Source organism: Glycine soja, chromosome 17, assembly GCF_004193775.1.
Source record: "Glycine soja cultivar W05 chromosome 17, ASM419377v2, whole genome shotgun sequence".
Lineage (NCBI taxonomy): Eukaryota > Viridiplantae > Streptophyta > Magnoliopsida > Fabales > Fabaceae > Glycine > Glycine soja.
Genome location: NC_041018.1, coordinates 39,347,061 through 39,374,351, shown reverse-complemented (window position 1 = coordinate 39,374,351; position 27,291 = coordinate 39,347,061). Strand labels below are relative to the sequence as shown.

Below are 27,291 nucleotides of genomic sequence, written 5' to 3'. Positions count from 1 at the left end.
AACAACCTACATGCAATAGTCCTAGTAATACAGTTAACACTGCTTTCCCTGCCCTAATCATTTGTCGCAAGACACGCCATAGTCCTAGTAATACATTTTACGCTGCTTTCCTGTATTTAAGGTCCTTAATAAATGATAAAATTTAGTTTTAATTTTTTAATATTTTTTAATTGTCTTAAGTTCATGATATATTAATATTTTTATTTTAAATTTCTACCGATAGTTAAATCATGACACAACATCACTTATGTATTATATATAAAGGGAGGGTGGAATGCAACATGGATTAGTAAGATAAAACTCCTATTTTGATTCACGAATAACACTAAAAATACTTGTACTGTCTTAGCATATCTTATGCTATGGTTTCATCTTGTTATAATAGATTCTTTTTTCTTATATATAAAAAAACTAAAAATACTTATTGTATCTAAGAAAATATATTTTGATGAATAGTGACTCTCGTAGATAGGAAATTCCTGTAGTATATAGATGTAAATCGTGGAGTTCAAACATGCTCTCACCACTAATGTTAGAAGAAAATTTGTAAACATAAAACCTGATTAATCAATTTATAATCGTAAAGTGGTGATATGATGTTTCTGAGGATTAAATCTATGGAATTACATTTTGTTTTTTTTTTTTTGAAGTGTAGATACTTAATCCGGAAAAAAAAAAAAGGAGAGTTGGCCTGGCCTATACAAAATAATTAAACGCATGTAACATTAACCTCAAACTCAAATCACTTGTAATTGAACTTTGTTTGTTGACCGTGCTCTAAAGAGCTAGAAACAATGCAAAAAAACTCAAAGAAGTGTATGTACACGACTGTAACTCAATTATAATAATGTTAAGTTTATAAGAAAAAAATCTGATTTTGAATTTTGCATAATACATACACTCTTGGAAAAGAGATAAAAGTTTTAAAATATAACTAATCCCGACTTAAAATTATTTTCATAACCAATCTAAAGAATCAAATTTTGTAAAAATATTTTAAAATATCAATGAAAGTGTAAGATTCTAATTATAGGGCTCCCAAATCAAAAACGAGTGTGATGAAAAGGTTGTGCAACGTTTTAAAACTTTGACACTTTGGTCTTGTGATTTGACGTGGATGATCCCACAAAAATTGACGTTATAAAATTGGGGAAACTATAAATTGAGGGAACAAATAATGGGATAAGTTGGAAGAGATAAGGAGACAAGGGACATGGGGGGTGGGACTGGACATAGGTCACAACAAGCAAATGAAGCAATCGAGTGTGATTAGATATGGACTGCACGCGTGTGTAAACATAAAATACAACCACAAATTTCCCCTATCATTGGTATTTGGCTCAGTTTCTTATTCTCCATTCGAGAGATTCTTAGGTCAGTTAGGTACTTTATAGGACAGTTTTATATATATATATATATATATATATATATATATATATATATATATATATATATATCATTGAATTTGAATGTCTATTGTGTTAGCCATTATTGTTTTTCACCTTAATTTAATATTCTGTAATATGTAATTAAAATAGTATATTTAGTAATTACATGTTGCGCACTACTCTTGGTTCCAGATTTTTCTAAGGAAATTCTACTTAAATCAAGTTGTTAAGAACAAAGATGAAGATGGATTGAAGGTATAAGATCAATTTGATGATTAAAATGAGAAGAGAAAAGAAAAAGATCATAAATTTAAATTATTTTCATTAATTAAAATTAATAAATTAACAACTAGTATTTGATATTTGATGATAAAAAAAAAAGACGAGGGTTGATTTTTCAGGAAGACCAAGTGAGACTGAACTTTTGGAATTTGGGTTGTGACTCACTTCAGTCACTTGATAATGATTTCCCCAAGAAAAGTCGAAACTTGAGAAAGTTGAACCATTTAATTCTACAAAGAAAATGATGGGGGTGGTAGAGTGGTTATGCTGGTGCTTACGACTATGAGCAACTGAAATTTAGGTACATGTGACAAAGTTGTAGACTCAAATGATAAGGATGTTTCCCTTGATGAAGACCCCCATCAATCACTTGCATGTATACAAATGAAAGGTTTGCTGGTAATTAAAGAAGCTCTTTGCCTTGTTTTCTGTATTCGCATGTATCTTTCTTTGAGAACAATTATGTTTTGAAATATGATCCAAAACTAAATGTAGACACTTTTCCTAAGGAAGATTCTAACCTGAGTTTCTTATGTTAGAAGATACTAGTTTCTTATACTAATATTCAACTCTGCCTTGTTTACCATTAGTAAATTGATGAGATATTGGACTTAAAGTTCTATATATATATATATATTCTCATGAGGAGTTACACATGTATAGGAATTAACGACACGGGATGTAAAGAAAGAAAAGTCACTATTGATTAACGACAACACCATAAAGCCATAAAAGAAACACTGAAAACTTCCGTTATTAAGAGTAAATTGAAGAAGCATTCTACTGATCACTGAAAGAAAAATGCAGGCACGGTGCTTTAACAAACCAGACATCAAGAATAATAGTAATTTATATAGGGCATGTCTGGTGTACACAACAAATGCAGAGCATAATTAACAACATCAAATTAAAAGAACACTTTATGAACATTCTATGTTAATACAACCCAAGCATGCTTCTTGCAATAAAATGCGCTTGATTTGACCTACTTTTCATGTACTCATTTTTATGAGAAATTATTAAGTGGTCGCAACTATTATAGATCCCATTAGTATCCAAATAGTACATATTAAGTATTTTTCTTCTTCCGTAAATTGAATAACTTAAGTATGCATTACATAGATATTAATTGGAACCATATACATATAATAGTCCTGAACTACTTAATAATTTCTCAGAGGCTTCCTTTCATGGGAATCAAGTAAAGCTTCAAGAAATCATTGTCAATGTTGTTAGGACCAGGAGAGTACTTGCACTCCTATTCCTTTCCAACACAAGCAGATTCCTCTCCTTTCCGTTTTCATTATCCTGAACACCATCACTCTTGAAAGACCCACACCATTACCAATCCCTTGAGCATCTCTCCAACTCACACAACTCTTGCAATGAATAATGATTTTATATTTAACAAAGCAAAACGGAATTGTGCAGCTGTAGTACTCACCAAGTTTCAAGCTTTGTAATGGACATATGAAGAGCGTCCAGACAATGAATTTTCTTCATAAAAAAAACAATATGGTAAAAGTCAAAATAATTACAAAATGCACGGGTAAAGTTAACAGTAACAATGTTCCCTATGTCTTCTGATTCATAAGTTGTCTCAGTTTATTAGCCTTAACCACTTCCAAGTATACTTGCTTCATCAAATCACATTATGTGTTTTATTTCTGGAAGTTGCAGAGCCACAAAAGCAAATTAATCATCATCAAATTTCTATGACAAGAAAGCGTGATTTACTGGAGAATGGAGACAAAACAAATACTACAGGCAATTGCTTGAACATGTGGAGTTTAAGCTTACGGTGGCCTTTAGTTTTTTGAGACCAGGTTGTCAAACACTTCAAGTTATCGTTCTACTATTAAAAGAAACAAAATAATTTCAAGACATATAAATACCATTTTAAATACAGTGCTAATCCAAAATGCATGATAAATTAGATTTTGTAAGCACTAAGCAAACCATAGCCCTCTGATCAAAGTCATAGTTCATAACACTAAGCACTTAAAAAGTTTGACAACACACGACAGAAAATAAGACTAATGCAGCAATTCATTGATGTCAAAATCATCACAACTATCATCTTCCATGTAGCTTCCATCTCCATCCATGATATCATCTGTTGCATTACTTGCATCATCTTCATCATCAACATCTGCCTCATCATCAAATTCAATATCATCATCAGGAGTCTGGAGGTCATCTACATCAGCACTATCATTATTAACATCTTCTCCAACTTGGCCTTTGAGCTTATCGTCTTCATTTGGAACATAGAAGACTATGCCGTCTAACTCTGACTCTTCATTGTTAGATGAACTTTCATATTCTCTGTAATCTATGTCGTCTAACTCTGACTCTTCATTGCTAGATGAACTTTCATCATTCTCTGTAATCCATTCATCATCCGAAGAGAGATCGTCTATGCTATATTCAATGGCTTTCCCAGCTTGGTGCCTTTTGGCCAACTTTGAATTAGACATCACTAGCAGTACATCATTCCATGTCTGTTGTCTCATACGATTTCTTCTCTTCATGTGTACCTAAACAAATAAAGAACCAAATAAATAAATGGCTAAATAGTTAGTTTTAAAAGTGAAACTAACAAATTTTACCATGTCAAACTCAGTATTGGTTGCCAAACTCAGTTATCCGCACCCAACAGAATTGGTTGTCAAACTCAGTATTCGTATAGCAACATGTTCAATCTCAGGATATTCAAAACCATAAGAATCCCACCAATCAGTTGGATTTTTGGTTATAATTGCAACCTTGGCTAATTCATTACCAAAATAGTTTCTTGCATGCTTGAAATCTTCAAGAATAGGATCAACCTTAGGCCAGTCTTGCTTTGTTACCATTTTGTATATAGACTCGTGCAACCCATGTTTAACTTCAAAATCTTCTTTGAAATTAGGATTATAATGAAACTGAGGGTTAAGATAATAAGCTGCAGCATGCAAAGGCCTAAGAATTTTTCTGTCCCATCTTTCATCTATGTTGTCCCATAGAGGCATATAACTAAAAAATAGAAAAAAAAAGCACTTATCAGATGTAGCTTTCAAACAAAAAACATATACAATGGTACAAATCAAATTCATATTGATGTGAGTTAGTGAACAATAAAAGTTTACCGTTTCTTGACAGATTTAAAGGCACGTTGTATCTTCACTTTTGCTTGCTTCATTTCCTCATAAATGAAACCTATGGCTGGTTTGGTGTCCGAACTCACCAAATGAAGCAGCTTGATCAAAGGATTAGCACCTTTCAAGCAAACCATAATACTTTTCCAAAACTTATCACCCATAACAATACTTTTAGCAACTTTCCCACCTGTTGTTCCAGCGAAAAAACTGGATTTCCATTGTTTGGATGAAAACATCTTCTCCCATGCTCCCTTTTTATCATAGAGACCCTTTAGAGTTAGATAGCATGTGGCAAATTTAGTCACTCCAGGTTTAACCAAATCTTTTCCCTTAGCAAAGTGATGCAACAAAGCAATCAAAGAACTCCTTGAATACATATAAGATGCAATTCTCCTCCCATTGGCAACAGTGTCTCCATAGATCTGCAACTTGTTCACAAAATCCTCCAACATCTAATTAATGCTGTCAATAACACAAGGCATCCAAAAAAGTCTCTTTTCTCCATCAACATTTTCCCAGCAGCTTTATAGTTAGATTCATTTCTAGTATCAACTTGAACAACATTTTCTTCACCAACTTCCTCCACAATGTCATCAATCATTTTAAAAATGCCATCAACAGTTTTGCACATGTCAGATGCATAAACATATTTAAGAAAAACAGTACCTTTGGAGCTGTTAAGAAAGAAATTGCAAATAGTGACCCCTTCGCTATTAGTCCAATCATCAATCAAGATACAGCACCCTGTTTTCTTCCACGTAGCTTTATGCTCCTCAATTGATTCCATGACCTCAGCCACTTCTTGCTTCAAATACTTGCCCCTAAGTTCATCATAAGTGGGTGGCTTGAACCCAGGGCCTCCAATATGATTGCACATTTTTTGAAATTCTTCACTTTCTACAAGTTTCAAGGGAATTGCGTTGATGTAGAAAAACCTAGCAATTTGCTTACAAGTGTTCTCCCTCAAATCCATGTTGCTGCTGGATTCAATGCCCTTGCTTCTTGTGTTGTCCAATTCGTCCACTTTTCTTTTTGCCATTTTAAGTGAAATCGAAAAACGTTTCAGGATTTGCAGTTTCACTTCACACGCAGGGTGAAGAAGCTAGGGTTTCTGGATGGATGGAATTTAGGTTAAAGGAGAGAGGATGATGTATATCGGGGTTCGGTTTGGTCTCTAATAATAGGCCATTCCATTTACCAATTGAAAATTACAGTTTTAATGTTTGGTGCTTAATCGTAAGAATAGTACGATTCTACGATCCGGGAACGCGATTTAGATCTCGATTTTGACAACATTTGAAGCGGTTGTTGCAGTTTCTTGTGATGGTGTCAATGATGTTCCGGCAATCCATGAAGCAGAAATTCGTCTGCATTCATCTAGAAATTTGAAAACCATCACTTGATTTTTTGTTTTAGATATTCTCTGTTAAGTCCTTTTTTTTTTTTTATGGGGATGTAGATTGATGGATTTATTGGTTATTTCCAAATGCAGCTCATAGACATTGCGATAATCAATCTCTTCAAAGCTTAAGGTATATAAAATGGAAAATGCAACCATTTTAATTAGTGTGGACAACGATTTATGAAGTCTTGAGTGGAAGAGTTCCATACCTCATTTTTTCTTCTTATATTTATGAATTTGTAGAAAATGCTTAGTTTACTTTCATTGAGCCACAGAACCTCCTAAATCCTAATGATGAATTGATGATATGAAAAAGGTCTTGTATTGGGAGGGAAGGAAGCTTCATCAATAATGTAATGTGGAAGAATGAATATCTTGGGGCAGTCTATGTATCAAGTTGTCATAATCTGGTTCCTCCATGGAAGTGTAGCTTGCTTGGAATCTGATTTGAATTGACCACACTCATTTTCCAACTCATTTGTGTTTTGTCTGGTAAACTTAGAACCATTTCAGCATTGGACTTAAGTCAGTGTCTTTGTCTTTCTTGTGCATTGATATGGTATTGGAACTGAAATGACAGATAGAAGCATTGGTTTGGACTTTGGTAATGCTATGAATAGGAGTTGGAAGGCTAAGTAAGTTCATTGATTTGCAAATTATTCCATTAATGGCTCTGTGCCTCTGACAAATATAGGCAACTCTTTCTAATGTATCTCAAGTTTAATCTCCTTCTGCCTTAATTTCTGTAACTTTAGAATTGTCTTTGCAAAGGACATTAGAACAAAATTAGTTGAATATTAAAATAAATTCAGCTCAGTTCATCTCTTAGTCATCCGAATGATACAAGTAAGAACACAGAAAAAGGGTCACCTGATTAATTTAGATGCACTGAACATACATCCATATGCGACCATCCTGTCCCACCAATTTCTCCGGACCAAACCATTGCTGGCGCCATACATCAGACATGAATAATTAATGCCTCAAACTCTCCAAGTTTAAGCTCAGACAGCAATATCAATCAGACTTATAGATACTTGGACAAATTATTTGTATAAAGTATTACCGAGTCTAAGTATGGATAATTTTTTCAAGAAGTTTATAAGTTTCGGTATGAGTGTGCATTAGTATTATATTATTCCTACTCATACTCACATAATATATTTATTATATTGTAATTTATAATTAGATTTGAGAAGTTTTTGCCACCCAGCTCCACATTTTGCCACCGAAGATTTGGAGCCTTGAAGGTAGGGTTGGAAGTACTTCTAGGCCTATTTAAGGTCTGACATTGTTTCAGCTCATTTAGTAAAAAAGTTAAGTTTATTTATTTATTTTTTTTTATAAAAAAACTAAATAGATCAGGTCACATACCTTGAGAAAGTCATATTAAACATGTCAGGACGTTGTCTCATTTACTAAAAATATTTTATAATAAAAATATTGTTATTAATATAATGTATAATATTATAATTATTTTAGTAATTTGACTATTCGAATCATTTAATTAATGTTTAAAATATGTTAATTTGTATAAGTTTAGATGAGTAACATAAATATGAATTCTTTTTTTTGGACACTTAAAAAATTTTGGTGACAGACATGTAACATGTAACGTTTGTAGGCAAATTTTGTTTATGTCTTTGTGATTTAAAATTATCTTATTAATTTTAATGAAATTTTTTTATTTTGTTTAAAAAATAATATTTTTTTTTCACTTCTTAATATGAACCAAACCATTAAATGGGTTAACTAGTTGACAAACTTATACAAAGGTCGAGGCCATGTCTACAAATTATAAAAATATAAGATATGTCATTTCAGACTTAGGTAAGATCCGAGTTCATTTTTACTCTTACTTGAAGATATTAGACGTGAAATTGAATCAAATTAATGTTTAGGCGATAACAAATTTGATCTTTTTATGGTTAGGAAATATTCTCAAATGTTTAAAATGTAAGATTTGTAGCAAATTTGATCTTTTAGGAAATATTCTCAAATGTTTAAAATGTAAAATTAAGTGCATGTTTGATTTACTGTTGAAATTATTATGACTCGTATTTTAATAAAGATCAAATTCATAAAATAAAAATAAGAATCATGATCCTTTTATTTTTTAGTTAATTAATAAGGTTAAAAAATAAAAGAAAAAATAAAAGAAAAAAAATAGAACTAAAGCGATGTAAGTATGAATATATAGAGAAACTTTTTATTTGTTTGATAATCATATAAATAAGAAGAGATTATGACAAAAAAAATCTTTCCTCAAAAATCATTTTGCACTGCAATTTTAAACATGCATTAATTCTTGTTGAGAACAAAATTACTCCTCTTCTTCCCAACATGACATAATATAGAGACAGATACCTAATCACGAGCTAACCTTGATTTTAATCATTCCTTGTAGGTCCCATCTTATTAAACTAATGTCATTTAATGAAGACAAAAATTTAGTACTCACATGCCGTAGAAACAAAATTAGGCCTCACAAATTAAAGAAACTTTTTCTTAATTTACATTGAACTTAAATTCTCGTGTATTTATTTCATCTTTAAGCAATAAAGAATTCATGTAATAGTCTGTACTCTAAGTAAAATAAGAAAAAACTTATACGAACACTCACAATACTACTACATTCAACACTCGGTGGAAAAAATATAAATATAATAAAATTTATAATACGATAGAAACATAAAAAAAAATATTGATAAAATATTCAAAATAATGTATTATTATTCTCAAAAAAATAATTTGTTAAAGAAATTAGATCATAAAATCAATATTATTAAATATAGATAATATTAACTTATGTCTTAATCAGGTAATTTATGATTGAAATCTTAATCTTGATCATAATCTTTAACATGAAACAAATATGTTAAAAGAAAAATATTCATTTTGAATTTAAGTTAATCCTCATTTCCACCGATAAGTATTTTATCAATATCATCCTCAAGAAAAAAAAAAAGACTAAGTTTATTGAGTGAAACTCAAGCACTTGTATTTAGTGAAATAATTTATATTTGATGTTTGATATGCGTAAAATTTCTGATAAAAGAGAGTCAGACATCACCAAAAAAGAATTAGTTTATGATATAATGGATGAGAAGATAGGTGTGATCTCTGACCTGAGCTGGAAGGAAAAAGAACATTGCGAATATTCCACACCACCGGTTTGAATAATCCCCTTTCAAGTCTCAACCCCACACACCTCATTTTTCATCTTCACAAAGCTCTCCACCATTTCTCTTTCTCTCTCTCTCTCTCTCTCTCTTCTGGTTTTTTTATTCTGAATCAGAAACAATCTCTCTTCCCTTGAATTATTTTCATGGCTTATCATCCACCGCCGTTCTACTTGTTTCTCTCATACTCCTTCTCTCCCAATTCCTTCCACATCTTACTTTTCCGTCACATTCGCATTCAATCCTGTAACACTTTCTGACGCTTAGCAGGTACCACCAAACTCAACAGCGTAGGAGCCGTTACCGTTATGGGAAAGCGTAAGAACTGAAAACCTTAATCTATTTCTTTTCCTTGGGTTTATCTTTGTTATCTGATCCATCACGTGTTAATTACAGTTGCTTAATTAATTAATTAATTAATTGATATGAGAATGTTAAATGCTATTATGACGTCGTCGTTTCGGAGACGAATGAATGAATGAATGATGGAGTTTGATGTTGTTGGTTGTGTTGTGTTGTGGGTATGCTTTGAGTAGGTAATTCTCAACGTAAAAATGCTGCAATGTTGGATAGCGACGATGATAGTAGTAGTGTGAGTTCATCATCAACTTCACGAACTGATCACATCTCCGTCTCAGGGAACGAAGAAGTGCACTTCGATCAAGATGGTCTGCTCGATCAAGCTCTCGATGCTTTGGACGAAAAAAGGTACCTTTTTTTTTTTTTAATATATAGATGAGAAAAGGTACTTGTACTTACATACGTTTCCACTTTCCAATTGCCATTAGAGCCAATTTTATTTTAAGACTAAACTCATATCAACTATTCAGAAATCATTGGTTATATGATTTTCAAGATAATTATTATTAAAGTGAGCCATTTTACCATACATATCATATCGTGATTCAATGATGATGTAAAAGACTTCTATACAGTCAATGCGTAGATTATTTATTCTTAGGCAAAAGCTAACCAGTGCCTGGACAGACACTCCTTAAGGAAGTAAAAAGAGAATTTTTTTTATTGGGATGCGTAAAAATATGCTCTCCTATGACTTTAAGACCCTTATTCTTATTTTAATTCTGTTTGTTTTTGGGAATAAAGGGGTTCCACAAGGGAGAGAGCGTTGTCAGTGATCATTGGGGCATTCACTAGCAACATGCAGCATCATTTTGTTGACAAGAAGTAAGTATCTATCATTTATTTTTTAACATTTCTCAGTTTTCTGTTATTCAACATCTTGGGTATATTCCACTATGATGATGATCTCTATCTCATTTACCCAGTTAATTACCTTATATGTGTTGCAACTTGCAAAAGTAACATGAAGATAATTGATATGTGTGATTTGTTTAACCTAACCATATATCTTGTAAACTGTGGGGTGTTGGAGTGTTCCTGTTTGCTGGCTAGCTCTTCTTTGGCAGTTTAGCAGTGTTTCTAGAATGGGTGCGGCTATTGACACTTCCAATTGGCTATTCTTATTCCACACTGACCACTTTTAATTGCAAATTCTAAATCTATATTTTCCTCAACTAAATAATTTAGTTCCATTATTAAATTGCAATTTGTTGACAGAAATTTAGGAAATTGCGATGAAATGTATTTAGTGGAGAGTACGAATAGGTAACTGGAGTTCCAATATCCCCACCTTCGTTTATTTCATGCAAAAAATGGGAGTCCGATGAATGTATTGAACAGAAACTCTTACATGATTTGAATGACCAAATCATTAAACTCTTGCCTGATTTCAGTGTTTCTGTCTTATCAAACACAACCAAGTAATCAATTAATTATTTCAGCAATGATGTTTGTGTCTTCATTATGCTCATGCTTCTTCTATTATTATTATTTATTTTTTTATGCTGTCTTCCTAAATCCTAACACTTTCTAATTTAACTTACCATGTCAACTGGTTGGATTATGTGCAAAACTATTAATCTGAAGTAAAATGTCTCACTCATCTATTTATTTATTTATCTTTCTAATACGGTGGTTACTGGATACAGTATCCATATCAAACAGTATTCATGCTAAGTACAGAGATGTTATATCTTACCCATCTGTTCATTTATCTCAATAAATATGATGGTTATCGTAACCTTGAGGTCCTTTCCTTTATCAGATTTGCTACTTTATTACATCAGTGCCTTGCTTCAATAAAAAAGGGATCCAAAAAGGCATCTGCAAAGGAGATAGCTTTGGCATCACATGCCATTGGTAAGATTTTGATTAACTTCTGTATGCTTGATGTTGCTTCATATAATTAAATTTCAATTTAATTATTTTGTAGGTTTGTTGACCCTGACTGTTGGGTGTAGTGATAATGCACGTGAAATATTTGAGGAATCGGTTCGTCCTCTAGATGAATTTCTCACATCTAAATCACATTTGACAAAAATTCCTTCAGTAAGTGTTAGAGATATATACATTACTTTGTAGTTTTTGTAATTGCTATTCTCTGTTGTAAATTGAGCCTGTGAAGACCAAGCCCATTTGGCTTTCAGAAGTCAGTTTTCTGTTATGTTTCTGCTTCTAATTAGTTGTAAATAATCATTACAGTTTCAACTGATTCTAGTAGTGTATATATACTCTTGACAAGCTCTCAGTGGTTAGCTATCAAAATACCAAAGATTTCACAATACTCTCTCAACTTTCACTCACTTTCTCATGTTTTACTTTCTCATGAATTCTAACAGTAAGTAGGAGTTTTGGATATTTGGGAAATCTTGTGTACTCAAAATTTGCCTTCTGATTCATTAGAGACACTGATTCTGAATCTTCTCTGTTCAATGCCATTATTTTTTATAGTTGCTGGAATGCTTGGCTATAATCACATTTGTTGGTGGGAATGGTCTGGAGGAAACAGAGAGATCGATGGACATACTGTGGCGAGTGATTCATCCCAGATTGGGTTCCAATGTAGGCATCTGTTTCAAATATACTTGTTAGTTTTATTTCTATTTTGCTTATCAATACCAAGTGTATTATGCTTCTGACAATAACTATGTTGCCTTTGATGATGAATTCTCTTTCTACATTAGTGCTCTTAATTTTTCCAACTTAAATTTACTGATTCAGCTATTTCATTGTTTAGGTAGTTGCAGTCAAACCTTCTGCTCCATTAATAACTGCTGTGGTATCTGCTTGGTCCTTTCTCCTATCTACCATGCGTAATTTGAAGCTAAATTCTAAAAATTGGCAAAAGTAAGCAATCCTGTTTCTTTGTATCCATGTTCATTTAATTCCACACTAGCTTTAGGTAATGTGCAGTAGTGCATTTCATGTGCCTTTAATTGGCTTTTATATAGTTAAGTTATACAGATGAACTGGGACTGCGCCTAGCAGGATTTGCCCCTCTAAACTCCCAACTTGAGTCCAGTTCAGATCTGCACTGGAGATTACTGAATAGTGTCCCATCTTGTTGACTCATTCCTTCTTTGCCAGTGGGGAAGAGAATGAAGAGAGTCCGTGCATCTACTTTTATAGTTGACTGGCAGTTTGGCAATATAAAAATATTTGGATCTCTTTGTCATGAAAACGGGTGTGTAGGATTTGAATATCAGAAGATTTATAGAGTGGAAGTTTAAGTGAGGGAAGGGCAGGGAGGATGAGATTGTGTTGGGAAGGGTAATGAATACTGGAAAAGCTTTCTTTCATGCAACTTGGAATACCATGCAAAACAAGGGCAGGAAAATTCATAAAAAAAAATAAATTGAAAGTACATTAAAGGTCAGTTTAGATGATGGAATTGAAATTAATGTATATATTTTTAATTTTGATTTCAAATTAGAATTAATAGACTCAAATTCAATTCCAAACATCTAAATGAATTAAATATTTAAATTTTTTTACCTTGTGTTTTATGCTTGTTTCATTGTCAGAGGTCCAACTATTTTTTTTTGTTGTTAATGCAGTTCAATATCTTATTTATCAAGTCTTCTAGACAAGGAAGACCGGCCTGTGCGTATTGCTGCTGGCGAAGCACTGGCTGTAATTTTTGAGATTGGAATTATAGAGAAATTTTCTGCTGATTCTAAGGGTGCAAGTGATATGAGTCAAGAAGAGATTAATCTGCAGGAAAGTTATACCCATTTACAAGGATTGAAAGGGAAGGTCATCACTCAAGTCAAAAACCTTTCTGTTGAGGCTGGTGGAAAAGGTTCTGCTAAGAAAGATCTGAATAATCAGAGGAACTTGTTCCGAGATATTGTAGAGTTTTTTGAGGTACTTTAGTTGTCTTTTTAATTTTTGTAATTTACTAATTTATATTCTAAAAATAGGTTGCTACCCTGTGATCTGATTCACAAGGTAGGGGTAAGGCTACATACATTTACTCCCTCCCTGAACATCACTTAGCGGGAGCCTTGTGCACTAGGTCACCCTTTTTTAGTAGAAGATATATTGCTTATGGAACACAGGCTTCTTTACTGACCTTACTTTAATACCTTGTGTTTACTAGTGTGGTTACTCTCCTGAAATTTCAATGAAAATTGGTGGTGATTCACTGCAGACATCTTCATGGTCCCAAATGATACAGGTTTTTTGGTTTTTCATTTATCTGTTTTTATGACAAAGCTTTCCTTTCTGCATTAACATTTTAACATGCATTATTTTGCAGTTGAACTTTCTCAAGCATTTTTTAGGGGGAGGGTTCATCAAGCATATTCAGGTTGGCTTTCTCTTGGCATTTTTCATCAGTAAGATTTTAATTTTGGTGAAAAGCTTATCATTTCAGTGGTTAATTTATCATTTTTCGTTTACCCTTCTTCTCCCTTGGCGAATCAGGAAAATGAGTTCCTTCAAGATGTATTTAATTTCAAACCAAAGAGAAGATATCTTAATAACAATGAACATCGGATGTCTAGTGGTGAGAAGGTTGGTTTCTATGACTGATTGTGTTTCACTGTCATTTTTGTTACTGAATGTTCTCTTATCTGTCGGCTACTCTCTCATGTTATATACTTTTTTTTCCTGTTTCTTGCCATTGTGTGCTGATCTGCAGCATTCTCCTTCTTGCAGAGAATGTTTAAGTCTCCAAATTCAGTTCAGAACAAGGCTAGGACCCAATTACTTAATAAGCAACGGTTGTTATCTGAGGTTGGTTTCCTTGCCATATAAAGATCATTAAGTCTTATTTTCCTGTTTAAAATGCTTGGTTAATGGTTAAGAATGGGGTACTTTGAATACTATATGAAATTTAGACAACTATGATAATTTTTGCTTGTGCCATGTGAATAACACGGGTTGCCTTCCTCAGTCCTCACCTTGGAGTGAGCTAAGGCTCCCTCTCAATTTCAATGTGGAGGCTTTTTGAGGCGAGACATTCTTGTGAACTGAGCCAATAAGAGCATTCAATCTGTTTGACAAAATCTTCTAGGGAGGGATTTCAAACTAATTTTCTCAATCTTTTTGTCTAGACTGTTTATTACACGTGCAACTAAAAATTTTCTTTACACAGTCGAGTGTCAATAGTTATTGGTGTTTTCTCGGTGGTTTCCAAATTTGGTCGTAGTTGCAAATACGGCTGTTAGTATAATCATGCTTTGCCATTTATGTAGTGATCTTAAAAATATTATGGGGTTACCATAATAGTCAATTAGTCATACCGTACTGAATTTTGTTTCCTTCATTTTTTTTTTCTCCTGGTAAACTACAGGGCAGAAACTTGGGTCACTACGCAGCCAATATGGTTGATGACTGATGCGTTTTGAGGGGGACATCTAATAATTAGCAGGGCTTGTGTTCATTTGATGATTCAATCATTAATTTTATACTTCATTTTTTTCTGCCCTCCTGCCCTTTTGACTTAATGGCTAGGAAAATTATTTCTATGGCAGCTTGATATCATATTCACGTGTTGCATATATGCCAAAAAAAAAAAAAAAATTGTATGCATGTTAATGAAACATCCAAAATGACTCTTCATTGCAGTGGCATCGGCGATTTAGATTATTCATTGTAATGATCTTGTTAGCTTGCTTATTGTAAGGCAATAAAAGAAGTCTATTATAAAGTTAATTTCACTATTTCAGTGCAATCAGTGAGTGATATAACGCCATGCCATGACCCAAAAGCCTCGTCTGTATAGTGTGCTGAGTTTACAGAGTGTCTTTTCCTTTGTTCTAGTTTCAAATAGAAGACAGAAGAGTTTGCTTCAATCACTGCTTCCTCAAGGCGATTTCTCTTATGTTTTCTTAATATTAGTTGTATAAGAAGTTTAGTAATTTTTTACAAGTAAATTTCAATATTAAAAAAATCATATAGTACTTTTAAATAGGTGTGTCCGAGCAGAAGTTAATCATAAATGGATATTCTTCAATGAGATTTTTACTTGGATTCTTTTCCATGAAAATTTCTACTATCAAAATCTCATGTCCCTCTTTTTCTATTATTTAAATTTTCTCTCTAATTTTTAATTAAGGGATGTTTCCCTTGACAGAAATGTTACATGAGGAGATCCAAACTCAAATAGCTTTTGCCCTTTATTTTATGTACGTACACCATGAGAACGTTTCCAAGCACATTAGGGGTTGAGGGTGAGTGTATGGGTTACCAAAATGTGAAGGTGTAGCCAAGATATGAGTTTAACGTGAGAGGATTATGATTAACACATAAAAATGAGGATCTGGAAGTAATTTATCTGGTAGTTCTTGTATGTTTTAACAGCATCTGCTGCAGTGCTGGTTGCCCTGCATCAAGAGAGCAGGAAGCCTATTATAACAAAGCAGACACAGTGTTAGGACAAAAATATTAGAAATAGAAATACAGTAGTAATATTATTAAGATAGACCTATCCAATAATAAAGTTATAATTTATTATCAATATACTAGTATTATTTACATTTACTAGTTAACTTTTTTTATTTAATAGTTTTTTCTTTAATAAAATAAACAAAGAGTTAAAAAGTTTTGCTCCTCTGTGTAAATTTATTTGCTTGACTTAGTAATCAAAACTCAATAATTTCTGAATTTAAAATCTTTATAAGAAAAAAATTGGAAATGCCTTGAAGCTGTAAAGTGATAAAGTATGAAGGAAGGTGACATGACACGAGTATGTAGAAAATTAGGTAACGACAAAACAAAAGGCATGCTTCTTTCTTTTGTTAACCTTCACTCAATAGATTCCCATGAATGAAATCAGCTCCACGTGATAGCCACCTCACCTGAGTTCTGTTCTAAGGATTGTTTCTCCATGTGCTTCCTTTTGAATGTTCTGCTAGCATTATTGCTTCTTTTTCCCAACCACTAACTTTTGAAAATTTTCAGACTGCTAAAATGGTTAAAATATTTTTCTTTTGGAAATGCCAAACCAACAAACAAGCTTGATTAGCGCATGACGTATCATCGTCTTATCGACCATTGTTTAAGGAAATTCAGCCGAAAAACTCGGCAAATTTGTTCAGTGTCCGGATTCTATAATTGCAAAAAAAAAAAAAAGATTAATTTTAGAATTAGTGAGAATTAGGAATGTTCTAATGAGTTATGCTCACGGTACATAGAAATAAATGGTTTGCATTATCATTCTAACTTATTTCAAATGTATTTAACATGTTTTTAAAATATATAAACCAACAAAATCGTCACCATTGAAATAATTTAAGTAATTTGGCTAAAAGGTTTTGATTGGCATTATTAAATATTTTAACTTATTAAAATTATAAAATCACATGACAACTCTTTCTTATTTTATTCATAAGAATACGAATAGAAAAAATATATAAGAAAATTTATAACAACACACAAACTAAACCAATTGACTTAGATCCTATTCAATTAAGTGACAATTTATTATATACAAACTACAAAGTGACATCTATAAAAAAATTTGTAATTTTTCATAAAAGAAGGTTTCCTTTTAACATTTCTCTTTTATTATTTCAAAGTGGAGTATTTCAAGTTTTCAACCATAGCCAAATAAATCATTATTTATGTATGTTTTGGATACACTGACTGACAAAAAAGCAAGGAAAGTAAACAAAATTTATGGCGACACCAATGTATGGGGACAGGTTGATGAGGTTCCTTTTGCTCTGTTGCCTCTTGTTGGTGGTGGCATCCCACGTCGACAACAACAGCTTTTGTTTTTCCTTTCATTTCAGTTTCTTCTGTATAAATGTTGCTCCAACTCTCAACCCACTTTCTTCACTTCTTCCCCATACCACTATCACCATCATGTGTGGTGTCAAGTGTGAACACACACACCAACATTGTTGAAACTTGAAACCAACTCAAACAATCTACCAACAACATCTCCTTTGCACCACATTCGAATCCTCCTGTTACTATATAAAGAGTGAGAGATTATTAAAAAATAAAATAAGTATATATATATAACTCCAGTTACCACAAGTCTCATATAGGAGTCAAGGTGGTCGATTATAAATATTCTTTCCTTTCAACCCATCGAGGCACCATTGCCAATCAACCGAGCAGTTAAGCGGGTAATAGCTTCAACATTGGGACCCTAACGCCTCAACTAGGAGATGCCTTTTACAAGAATAAATAGTGACACCCTAACGCCTCACTTGGGAGTCACCTTTTACAAGAACAAAACTGGAGCAGTTAAGTTGAAAGGTTTTCAAGATAAACCTGGGAGTCGATCAAGCACAGTAGACTTGAGATCGGAACATAATTAGTACAGTACATTTCTATATGAAGTATAGATATGTGAATCTAGTTTATAATTAGCACTGTACATTTCTATAAGTTTTGGATGGTTATTTTAGTTCTTGGTTGGGTTGTTATTTTATTTAGGCTAAAAGGTTTTGAATTTTCTTAAGGGTGTGAGTCCTTTTAATCAATGAGGACCAATTTCAAGTAATCCAAACATAGAAACAGAAAGTTCAACAGAAGGGTAGCTTTCATGGCGTCAAATACTGATAAAGTTCAGGTCTTTGGAATCTGAGCTATGGTAAGTCCAAGGCACTGTAGTGTTCTTATTATTGTTTGTTTGTTCTCTCTCTCTCAGCTTTCTTTCACATATCCACCCGTGTTTATCTAGAAAACCTTTCTTCCTCTTCTCTCTTTCTTATGACATCATCATATTACCTTTGAAAATTCTGTCATATCTGTGTCTCTTTTCTCCCTTCCCCTTATTTTTGAGTTCCCATAAGTTATGTGGTTTGGTTTTCCGTTGCATGAACGTGTTATTCTTAGCACTTGTTGCATCAAGCGTTTCATGACACGTGTTGTGAAATTCCAAATTTAAGGTAAAAAGGGTACTTTGTGTTTGTGACATTCTTCATTTTGCTACTTAAAGTTAAGACCAATGCTGTGTGGCATTCTTAATAGTAAGGATAGTCCACACCAAACGTTTCAACTGTGTTCATGAATATTTACAAATTGTAATGCATTGTTGAATTTTAAAAGAACCGTGTTTGTTGAAGGTGTTGTTGAGCTGAGCCCCCTGTGTAAAGGGTGCACTGAGAAGTGAGAAGTAATTTGTGTTGGGTTCACTTTGAAATCCACACTTTTTGGAAGATGTTGTGTGCTTGTTCAGGCGAGCAATTCAAATTTGAAGAGGCGCCACCGCGGTCACCTGACTCCTTGGCAACAAGGGATTTCTCTGCAAGTGGCCTTTCTTCAAGGACTGGGGATTGGGAATCCAAATTTGATGAAACACAAGTGGAAGATGTTGAATCTACTCTAAAAGAAGCTCTCTCATTAAACTATGAGGTAGTAGGAATTAGTGTCTTACTTTGTGAAATTATTTTCTGTTAACATAAACTACTGTTTGATTTGAGGTTAATTAGTTTATTTTGCCCTCTAATCTATTTTTTAGATTCAATTTAGGTCTTTAATTTTTTTAGTTTAATTTAGTCTTCTAATTTTTTAAATCGATTCAATTTAGTCTTTTAGTCTACATGGTAAGAAATCACATTTTGCAGCGGTTCAAAACCTTCACAAAATACATATTTTTCCAATAAAATGAATCGAATTTAAAAATTAGAGGATTGAAAAAAAAACTGGAGGACCAAATTGAATGAGTTTTATAAATTAGAGAATCAAATTAAATCCAAAATAAATTAAAGGACTAAATTAAACCTAAATAATAAATTAGAGGACAAAAAATTAATTTATCCTTGATTTTAATATCTCTTTTTTGGTGAATTTAAGGAAGCTCCGGATTTTTTTTTTTCATCGGAAAATGTTAGTTACTTAGTTGTTAGTTTATGTTACTTTTATTTTCTGTTAACATAAAACTACTGTTTGATTTTAATTTCTCTTTATTGGTGAATTGAAGGAAGCTCGGGCTTTGTTGGGGAGGCTTGAATATCAAAGAGGGAACTTTGATGCTGCCCTTCAAGTTTTTGAGGGTATAGACATAAGGGCTTTGACCCCAAGGATGATAAGGGCTATAGCTGAAAGAACCAAACAAAGAAAATCACGTTCCAAGGTGGACAATGTGCTTCCTAATGTGATGTCAATGCATTCAGTTAGCCTGATTCTTGAGGCAATTTTGCTTAAATCTAAATCCTCTGAAGAACTTGGGCGATACACTGGTATTACCACCTTCATATCTCTATATTCTTGTATTTTGTTTGATTTAGCAAGCTCTTGCCAAGAGCTGTAACTTTTGCATGTAGGATATTGAAAGTTTTACTCTATTGTTAAGAGAATCTTGAACAATTGCTCATATTAGCATCAATGCATCATAAATTCTTATAAATGTAGCTACATTATGTATGAGTTTTTTTTTCTGTTTTTTGGTCTGAGAAGAAGCTACTTACACATATATGGGTTGGCACTTAAGGGTGCGGTGCGAACTCTAACTACTGCTGCTTTCTTATTTACCAGAGGCTGCAAAGGAGTGCAGAATTGTTGTGGATACAGTTGAGTCTGCTCTTCCTAATGGAATGCCTGAGGGTATTGGTGAAGATTGTAAGTTGCAAGAAATGTTCCACGAAGCATTGGAGTTGCTTCCAAATCTATGGATGAAGGCAGGTTTGCTAGACGAAGTTGTCACTGCTTATCGGCGGGCTCTAGTCAAGCCTTGGAATTTGGAGCCGCAGAGGTTGGCCTGTGTACAAAAAGATTTAGCTACCACACTACTCTATGGAGGTGTTGAAGTAAACCTACTCCCTCAGTTGCAAGTGAATGGTATAACAACACCTATGAGCGGCACTGAAGAGGCTATACTTTTGCTATTAATACTCTCAGGAAAGATGGCACTTCAGGAAATAGATTGGGACCCTGAAATAATGGATCATCTTACATTTTCACTTTCAGTTACTGGGATGTTTGAATCATTGGCAGATCATGTAGAGAAGATCCTTCCGGGAGTTCATGATCGAGCTGAGCAGTGGTATTTTCTTGCTCTTTGTTACAGTGCAGCAGGACAGAATGAAGTAGCCTTGAACCTTTTGAGGAAGGCTTGTGGTAGTTCTGAAGCAAAGCATAGACCCCATTTTCCTTCATTTTTGTTTGGTGCAAAGCTGTGTTCTCTAAATCCAAACCATGCTCGTGAAGGAATTAAATTTTCGCAGGAAGTTATTGATCTAGTGAAGCATCAAAATGAGCATTTTTTGAGTCAGGGCCAAAAATTTCTTGGCATTTGCCATGGAGCTGCTGCTAGAATATCTGTACTGGATTCTGAAAGAATTATATTTCAAAAAGAGTCTTTGAAGTTTCTAAAGGATGCTGCTCTGAATGGAAATAATAATGACCCGGAAGTGATGCTCACTCTTGGATTAGAAAATGCAATTCAAAGAAATCTAAATGCAGCTTATGACAATATAATGATGTACTCAGACATGATGGCTGGCAGCTCAAGAAGAGGTTGGCAGCTGTTAGCACTAACAGTATCAGCACAGCAGCGGTTTCAGGATGCCGAAACTATAGTTGATTTTGCTTTAGATGAGGCTGGCGATATAGATCAGTTAGAACTACTGAGACTGAAAGCTGTACTTCAAATTACTCAGCAGCAACCCAAGCAAGCAATTGAGACCTACAGAATCTTGCTAGCTGTAATTGAAGCAAGAAAAGAGCATTGGCTTCAAGCTAAGACATTCAGGCACGAGGTTTGTATTATTGTTTAAGGGAACACAACTATAACATCCATTGTATTAGTATAGACTTGTATTAAAATTGACTAAAGAAGCAAATCAAGCATTGCTCTTATCTGTTGGAAGTTGCTGAGAAATAAGATTTTATGCTCTGACTAGTTAATTAAATTTAAAAGCATTAACCAATAGTCCGTACCTAATTTAAAAGCATTGCTCTTTTTCATTTTTGAATATTGCAAGTGCAAGTATTTAATTCATCTCCTGAATCCTTGAGAAGAATATTTCCCTCCTTGACTTTTCATTTGTTTGCAGGCATTAACAGAACAGAAGTTGGAAATGGAAGCCTGGCAGGATTTGGCTACCATTTATGCAGATCTTTGTTCCTTTCTTGATGCAAAAGCTTGTGTTGACAAATCCCAGTCGATAGAATTTTTTTCTCCCAGAAGTTGGCACATCACTGGTATGGAACCTGACACCTGACTGTTCATGCTTTCATTGTTGAACTGCGGTATGTTTCTGTGTTTTGTGTTTACAGCACCATAACTTAATAAATCACCAATCTGCAATTACCTGGTTGTGACAATAACAGGTTTGTTGTTTGAAGCTCAATCTTTGCATAAGGAGGCCTTTGTTTCCTTCTCAGTTTCATTGTCAATAGAACCAGATTACATTCCCTGTATCATCTCCACTGCAAAATTGTTTCTTAAACTTGGCATTCCATCACTTCCAATTGCAAGAAGCTTTTTAATGAATGCTTTGAGATTAGACCCCACAAACCATGATGCATGGTTTAACCTTGGATTGGTTTCAAAAATGGAAGGCTCGTTACAACAAGCGGCAGACTGCTTTCAAGCTGCATATGAGCTGAAGCTTTCAGCTCCAGTGCAAAAATTTGAGTGATTGAAACCTTGGGAGAACTGTAATTTTTTGTTGTTGAGGAAAAGTGAGTTCAAGCAAGAGCATTATACAAAAGCCATGAGCAAGCAACTAATGGAAAAGAAAATATACCCATGGTTAATATTTGTTAAGAAACCTATATAGCTACATCTAGCTACTTATTTATAGATTTACTTCATTATGTTCCAATGAAATGCCCTTCACATTTAACAAGATGAGTTTACACAGAAGGACAGAAGTTTGGCTTCCCAGGTGGTATAGAATTCATTATAACATAATGTCAAGCAGAATGTACTATAGTTTTTTGGGTCTCCTGTGAGGTGTAAGGTGAGGTTAATCCCTGTATGTAAAGTTCACACACATATAGCTTGATTGACTACTTTAAGTTTCAATTGATAGGTATGACTCTCCATTTATTTTGTATAACACTCCTCATTTTAGGAAAGTAATAATCATCATTTAAAACTCATTTGATAAGAATTTCTTTAAATGATTGGTTAAATAACATTTTTACTACTATGATTTTATATTTTTCATTTCTTTGTTATCAGCGGTGGATCCAGATCCCCAACCCTAAATCAGTGAGAACAAAGTGGCTTCAAATATTGGTTAAAGCTTCAGCTCATGCAAGTGCACTCCCAATCCTACTATACATTTATTTCAAGATAAGTTGAATAAAAAAAACACATTCTTAGAGTAGCTAAAGAAGGGATAGAAAGAAATATTAGTTCTACTGAAAATACTCGTGCAAAATAAATATTAGAGTTATCATTTTAAGGGCTACACTTCACTCATTCGTATATGTAAGGTTCTTAAAGCTGGTTAAGTAAATGGAGTTGCTGAAATGTCATGCAATGGATGGTAAGAAAAATCAAATGAAACTACCATCTCAACTTATCCCCGTTTCCGTTCACCACGATGTATTTACAAATTTACAATCAAACACTATTTCTTGGTCTGGAAAACAACGAATTGCACTTGTGATACAATTATTGCAGAAAAGATCTTCACATCTTCGGAACAAGGGAAGCATGCAGAGCATAGAATTCTGGTTGGACCTGTCATCGATACTGTAACACAAGAAAAGAAAACTATTGAGACAAAATGATCTAAACAATAAAGAGACATTTACATTCAGCAAAGTCAAAAGGTACTTGATATTGGTTTCTACTTTCACTATGTCTTTCACAATGTTACAAACATAATATCAGTGTGTGAAGCAGTCAGTGAAGTTAAACTAATTCAACTGAGTAGGTAAGATTCAGTAATCAGTATGTCAGTTAGTTTTGGCCTAGTTAAGAGGCAGATTTCTAAATGACAAGTTCACTCCAAGAAAAATGAAATATTGATTGAAATCAACCGAATGAACCTTAGTCTATATCAGAAACCAAATATTTTGCTACCCTCCCCCTTGCATTTTAAATTTTTAATTACTGTATTCGTGTAAAAGAATGGTTAGTGTAGTTGAGTAGCATTTTGCGGATACTGCTATATTACTACATATGCAGTGCTTGAACAAAAGGCCCACCGAAAAATACAAATTTAATTATTTAATTGTCATCAACATTTTATTGAAATGTTACTCAACACGATTTTTCTTTTTTTCACTGCAATTTGGACAGCAAGCAGCACTACTCTAGACATTAAACTTTTGTTAATGTAAATCTTGTTTACAGAAAAAAAAAAGAGACTAAAAGTGCTTTTGTCTGTTTACCTTAGGTTTCTTCACATTTCTCCAAATTGGTTTTTAGTCCAAAATAAGCATAAACTCAAACTTTTATCGTCTATGTCTACCTTCTCTACATATTTTCATATACAAGTTAATGCTAATTGTCTTTGAACAAATTCTGTTAATAGAGTTATTTTTTATAGAGTTTAAAACTAAACTAAATTGCATAACCTAATAAATGGGCAAAGTAGAATTCATCAGATAGATCATTCACCTTACACGTAATAAAAAGTTAACTCCAACAGACAGATTGTCTAACCTCAACCCATTTGCCACTGCATCCACAAACGAAAGTCAAAATATATCATTGCTGAGGTCTAATAAGATTATGGCACAAATCTATTTGAAAATTGTTAGTCAAAAAGCATGGGCAAGAGAACAGCATATTACAGGGCAATGACATTTTTAAAGAAATTAAAAAGTTTATAGCAACAAACACTTAATAAAGAAGCACTGAATCTATCTCCAGAATTATATGACTATACTTTAGGAGATATAATTGCAGTATCAATTAGTAGTAGCCAAAAACATAAGTGGCATCTTAAACACCAAACCAACCTTTAGAACTGGTTCGCCTTTGTTGGCGTTTGCAGATTGCTTTGCCATTGCTTGTTGCTGTGCACGAGCAGCTCGTCCTGCTGCAGAATTCTCAAATTGCTCTTGCCTACAATTCCAATCAACACCTGCAAGTTAGTCTACGGTTACTTTACTTATGCATTCACTAACCAATAAAAAACCATTATAACAACATTCAAATGTCTCTGGTTGTTTCATGCTTCATTCCGTTATCTATTTGTTAATTGTATTTGTAGAGGGCCCTGCATGCATTTTCGATTATCGCTACTTCCACAAACATTTCAGAACATTTAGTAGTAGTACCTAACAGTGACATGAAGAAATAATCCTCATGGACATTGAAATTGAATTTTCCCTAATGATTGTGATTTGTGATATTTGAGGGCGAGCCCTGGTGCAGCGGTAAAGTTGTGCTTTGGTGACTTGTTGGTCATGGGTTCGAATCCGGAAACAGCCTCTTTGCATATGCAAGGGTAAGACTGCGTACAATATCCCTCCCTCATACCTTCGCATAGCGAAGAGCCTCCGGGCAATGGGGTACGCTAGTTTTTATTGTGATTTGTGATATTTGTAAAATGTCTCTGGTATATGGAATGGATTACTTAGCAACACTGGCATATCAATGTAAGACAATCAAGGATGAGAAGCAACAACGAGCACTTTTTGGGTGAACTCCTCGGTCGAAAGCCAAAGACTAATCCTTCGAGGTACGGAGATCCATTTAAGGGGCTGACCTCTCCCAACAAATGTTTTTTGTACGCAGGGACCAGGAATCAAACCCTTGAGCACATGCTTAAGGGACAACAAGGTTATGTGTGAACCATGCCACACCATGTTAACGAGCTCTGAATTGAAGTTTAGACAATAGTTACCAAAATTCGCTTTTTCTTAAATTTATTTCAAATTGGGGTTTACTAATGTTCTGAAGGGATAAAATAAATAAAACACCAAAAAGTGTGACTGCATAGATATAAAGCAAAAGGGAAATCAAAAGCAGATACACATTTAATCCACAAAAGTACAACGATTAAGGATCTAACTATACCATGTGGCCATACAAATAAAAAACCCAAATCCGTATATTTTAATTTTTGCAGGAATTGAGAATATTCATGAAATTGAATTAAAAAAAAAAGAGAAGAAAAATGGATAAAGGTAAAACCTTTTCTGTGCGGCTTCAGCAGCTTTGGCACGCGCTTCTTCAGAGGCCAATCTCTCTTCTTCCTTGCTCATGCGTTTGTCTACGCCGAAGCAACCAAAGCAAAGGCCCATCTTGGGTCTTTCTCTCTTCCTCTGTTTGTCTGTGTTCTGTTCTGATCTGGGCTTCACTTTCTCTTCCAATATCTATTTAATCTAAAATTCTTTTGTACCCTCTGTCACCATTAGCAAAATTTAAGGAAAAGAGGATAAGCTTTCCATGTCCACGTGTTCAGTTTGTGTGCCTTCACGTTTTCATTTGGGGCATGCGATGGATTATTTATTATGTCGCATATTAACTGTAAAAATCATCTTTTGGTACAATAACCAAAAAAACAGTACTCCCTCCTATCCTAAAATAAGTGTTATGCTGGATTATTTTACAAGAATCAATAAAAATTAATAAATAAATAAAAATAATATTTTATTTTTTTATTTATAAGACTTAAATTAAAAATAATATTTATTCATTTTTATAAGATTCAATTTATAATTATATCAAAGAAAAGATTCAATTTATAATATTATTTGTATTAATTATTTTTTAGACTAAAAACACTCCAAGAAAAAAAAATGTATTGACAAATAATTAAAAGAGATGAATATTAATGATAAAATTAATTTTAGAAAAATTATAAATTTAAAATAAATTTATTATTATTAATTAAATCAATCACTTTTTTTTAATCTTTATGAATTAGATAATTGGGTTTTATATATAAAAATAAATGAAGTAATAATTTTATAAAACTAACTTTATTAAATAAATGAAAGAAAATAATATTAATATTTGATTGGAAAACTAAATTGGCATAAAGAATATAAGTGGAAGTGAACAATTAATATTATATTAAAAATCCAAATATAACACTTCTTTTAAGAGGAAGGAAGTATATTAAAAGATGACTCTTTAACCAAATGAATTAGTTCTTACGTTTTTAATTATAAGATTTTTTAAATTAATTTATATTCTTTAAAAAATAATTAATTTAATTAATCACATTAAATTTATCAATTAATTGTATTATTATTATAAAATTATTATTTTCTTATTTCTCTATCCATTCAATTACTTTTCAATAATATTTGGAGAAATAATACTTAAATAAGAGTTTATAAAAAAAATAATTAATATATCTTAAAATTAGAATTTTTTTATAAAAAACAAATAAATTTCTGAAAACAAACAAGGTAGTATTCAATAATATTATTGAGTTGTATGCTTTGCGTGTTATTTTTAAACGATTTTACCTTTAAAAGGGAACTTTATTTTTATAAAATATAACTGACATATACAACTCAATAAAATAAGAAAAACAGGGGGACTTTTGGTTTACATCGAAGAATATTCCTTAAGAAAAAAAGGTTGTGCTGGATTTGTTGATGAGAAACGGGGGAAAATACAAAGTGGAGCCAAATCTATCTTCAATACCAAGAGTCTAACTATTCTTAGGGTGCATTTGATAGAATATAAAAAAATGAAAAAA

At 33.0% G+C, this 27,291-nt stretch overlaps 4 protein-coding genes across 8 annotated transcripts; 2 read left to right on the top strand and 2 right to left on the bottom strand.

The window, feature by feature from the left end:
• Window positions 1–3,706: 3,706 nt before the first annotated feature.
• LOC114391753 lies at window positions 3,707–5,852 on the bottom strand. Its single transcript, XM_028352707.1, has 4 exons — window positions 5,367–5,852; window positions 4,802–5,265; window positions 4,331–4,688; window positions 3,707–4,210 (listed from the first exon to the last, which is right to left on the bottom strand). Exons 1-4 carry the CDS (start codon window positions 5,850–5,852, stop codon window positions 3,707–3,709), a joined length of 1,812 nt encoding a protein of 603 aa, XP_028208508.1.
• A 3,487-nt stretch (window positions 5,853–9,339) lies between these two features.
• LOC114394055 (interferon-related developmental regulator 1-like) lies at window positions 9,340–15,435 on the top strand. Of its 2 annotated transcripts, none has more exons than XM_028355605.1 (13): window positions 9,340–9,715; window positions 10,036–10,105; window positions 10,502–10,582; window positions 11,523–11,617; window positions 11,691–11,806; window positions 12,209–12,319; window positions 12,495–12,604; window positions 13,315–13,624; window positions 13,860–13,937; window positions 14,019–14,069; window positions 14,186–14,275; window positions 14,420–14,497; window positions 15,057–15,435. In XM_028355605.1, the coding sequence occupies exons 1-13, from the start codon at window positions 9,706–9,708 to the stop codon at window positions 15,099–15,101; spliced, it is 1,245 nt and encodes a 414-aa protein (XP_028211406.1). In that variant the 5' UTR covers window positions 9,340–9,705; the 3' UTR covers window positions 15,102–15,435. The 2 variants fall into 2 exon arrangements, with proteins under 2 accessions (XP_028211406.1, XP_028211405.1); XM_028355604.1 differs by having other exon boundaries at window positions 9,341–9,715; window positions 9,934–10,105.
• A 1,929-nt stretch (window positions 15,436–17,364) lies between these two features.
• On the top strand, window positions 17,365–22,818 carry LOC114392433 (protein NPGR1-like). Of its 3 annotated transcripts, none has more exons than XM_028353568.1 (6): window positions 17,365–18,311; window positions 18,787–19,075; window positions 19,644–19,902; window positions 20,198–21,420; window positions 21,718–21,913; window positions 21,995–22,132. In XM_028353568.1, exons 2-5 carry the CDS (start codon window positions 18,881–18,883, stop codon window positions 21,883–21,885), a joined length of 1,845 nt encoding a protein of 614 aa, XP_028209369.1. In that variant the 5' UTR covers window positions 17,365–18,311; window positions 18,787–18,880; the 3' UTR covers window positions 21,886–21,913; window positions 21,995–22,132. The 3 variants fall into 3 exon arrangements, with proteins under 3 accessions (XP_028209369.1, XP_028209367.1, XP_028209366.1); XM_028353566.1 differs by having other exon boundaries at window positions 17,368–18,609; window positions 21,718–21,865; window positions 21,995–22,818; XM_028353565.1 differs by having other exon boundaries at window positions 17,369–18,311; window positions 21,718–21,865; window positions 21,995–22,818.
• A 227-nt stretch (window positions 22,819–23,045) lies between these two features.
• LOC114392434 lies at window positions 23,046–25,967 on the bottom strand. 2 transcript variants are annotated; one of them, XM_028353570.1, is made up of 4 exons: window positions 25,770–25,967; window positions 24,590–24,695; window positions 24,251–24,306; window positions 23,046–23,372 (listed from the first exon to the last, which is right to left on the bottom strand). In XM_028353570.1, exons 1-3 carry the CDS (start codon window positions 25,877–25,879, stop codon window positions 24,292–24,294), a joined length of 231 nt encoding a protein of 76 aa, XP_028209371.1. In that variant the 5' UTR covers window positions 25,880–25,967; the 3' UTR covers window positions 23,046–23,372; window positions 24,251–24,291. The 2 variants fall into 2 exon arrangements, with proteins under 2 accessions (XP_028209371.1, XP_028209370.1); XM_028353569.1 differs by having other exon boundaries at window positions 24,246–24,306; window positions 25,770–25,966.
• Between the last annotated feature and the right edge of the window lie 1,324 nt (window positions 25,968–27,291).

Excerpts from the sequence above, each read along its gene's own strand:
- LOC114391753 (XM_028352707.1), bottom strand. The coding sequence starts at position 5,852 with ATGGCAAAAAGAAAAGTGGACGAATTGGACAACACAAGAAGCAAGGGC. Across the intron at positions 4,689-4,801 it reads TTTAAATCTGTCAAGAAACG|TTATATGCCTCTATGGGACA; the intron begins GTAAACTTTTAT and ends TCTATTTTTTAG. Across the intron at positions 4,211-4,330 it reads TGAGTTTGACAACCAATTCT|GTACACATGAAGAGAAGAAA; the intron begins GTTGGGTGCGGA and ends TTATTTGTTTAG.
- LOC114394055 (XM_028355604.1), top strand. Across the intron at positions 11,618-11,690 it reads TTTGGCATCACATGCCATTG|GTTTGTTGACCCTGACTGTT; the intron begins GTAAGATTTTGA and ends ATTATTTTGTAG. Across the intron at positions 13,625-13,859 it reads ATATTGTAGAGTTTTTTGAG|TGTGGTTACTCTCCTGAAAT; the intron begins GTACTTTAGTTG and ends TGTGTTTACTAG.
- LOC114392433 (XM_028353566.1), top strand. The coding sequence starts at position 18,881 with ATGTTGTGTGCTTGTTCAGGCGAGCAATTCAAATTTGAAGAGGCGCCA. Across the intron at positions 21,421-21,717 it reads CTAAGACATTCAGGCACGAG|GCATTAACAGAACAGAAGTT; the intron begins GTTTGTATTATT and ends ATTTGTTTGCAG. Across the intron at positions 21,866-21,994 it reads CAGAAGTTGGCACATCACTG|GTTTGTTGTTTGAAGCTCAA; the intron begins GTATGGAACCTG and ends TGACAATAACAG.
- LOC114392434 (XM_028353570.1), bottom strand. The coding sequence starts at position 25,879 with ATGGGCCTTTGCTTTGGTTGCTTCGGCGTAGACAAACGCATGAGCAAG. Across the intron at positions 24,696-25,769 it reads GCTGAAGCCGCACAGAAAAG|GCAAGAGCAATTTGAGAATT; the intron begins GTTTTACCTTTA and ends TTGGAATTGTAG.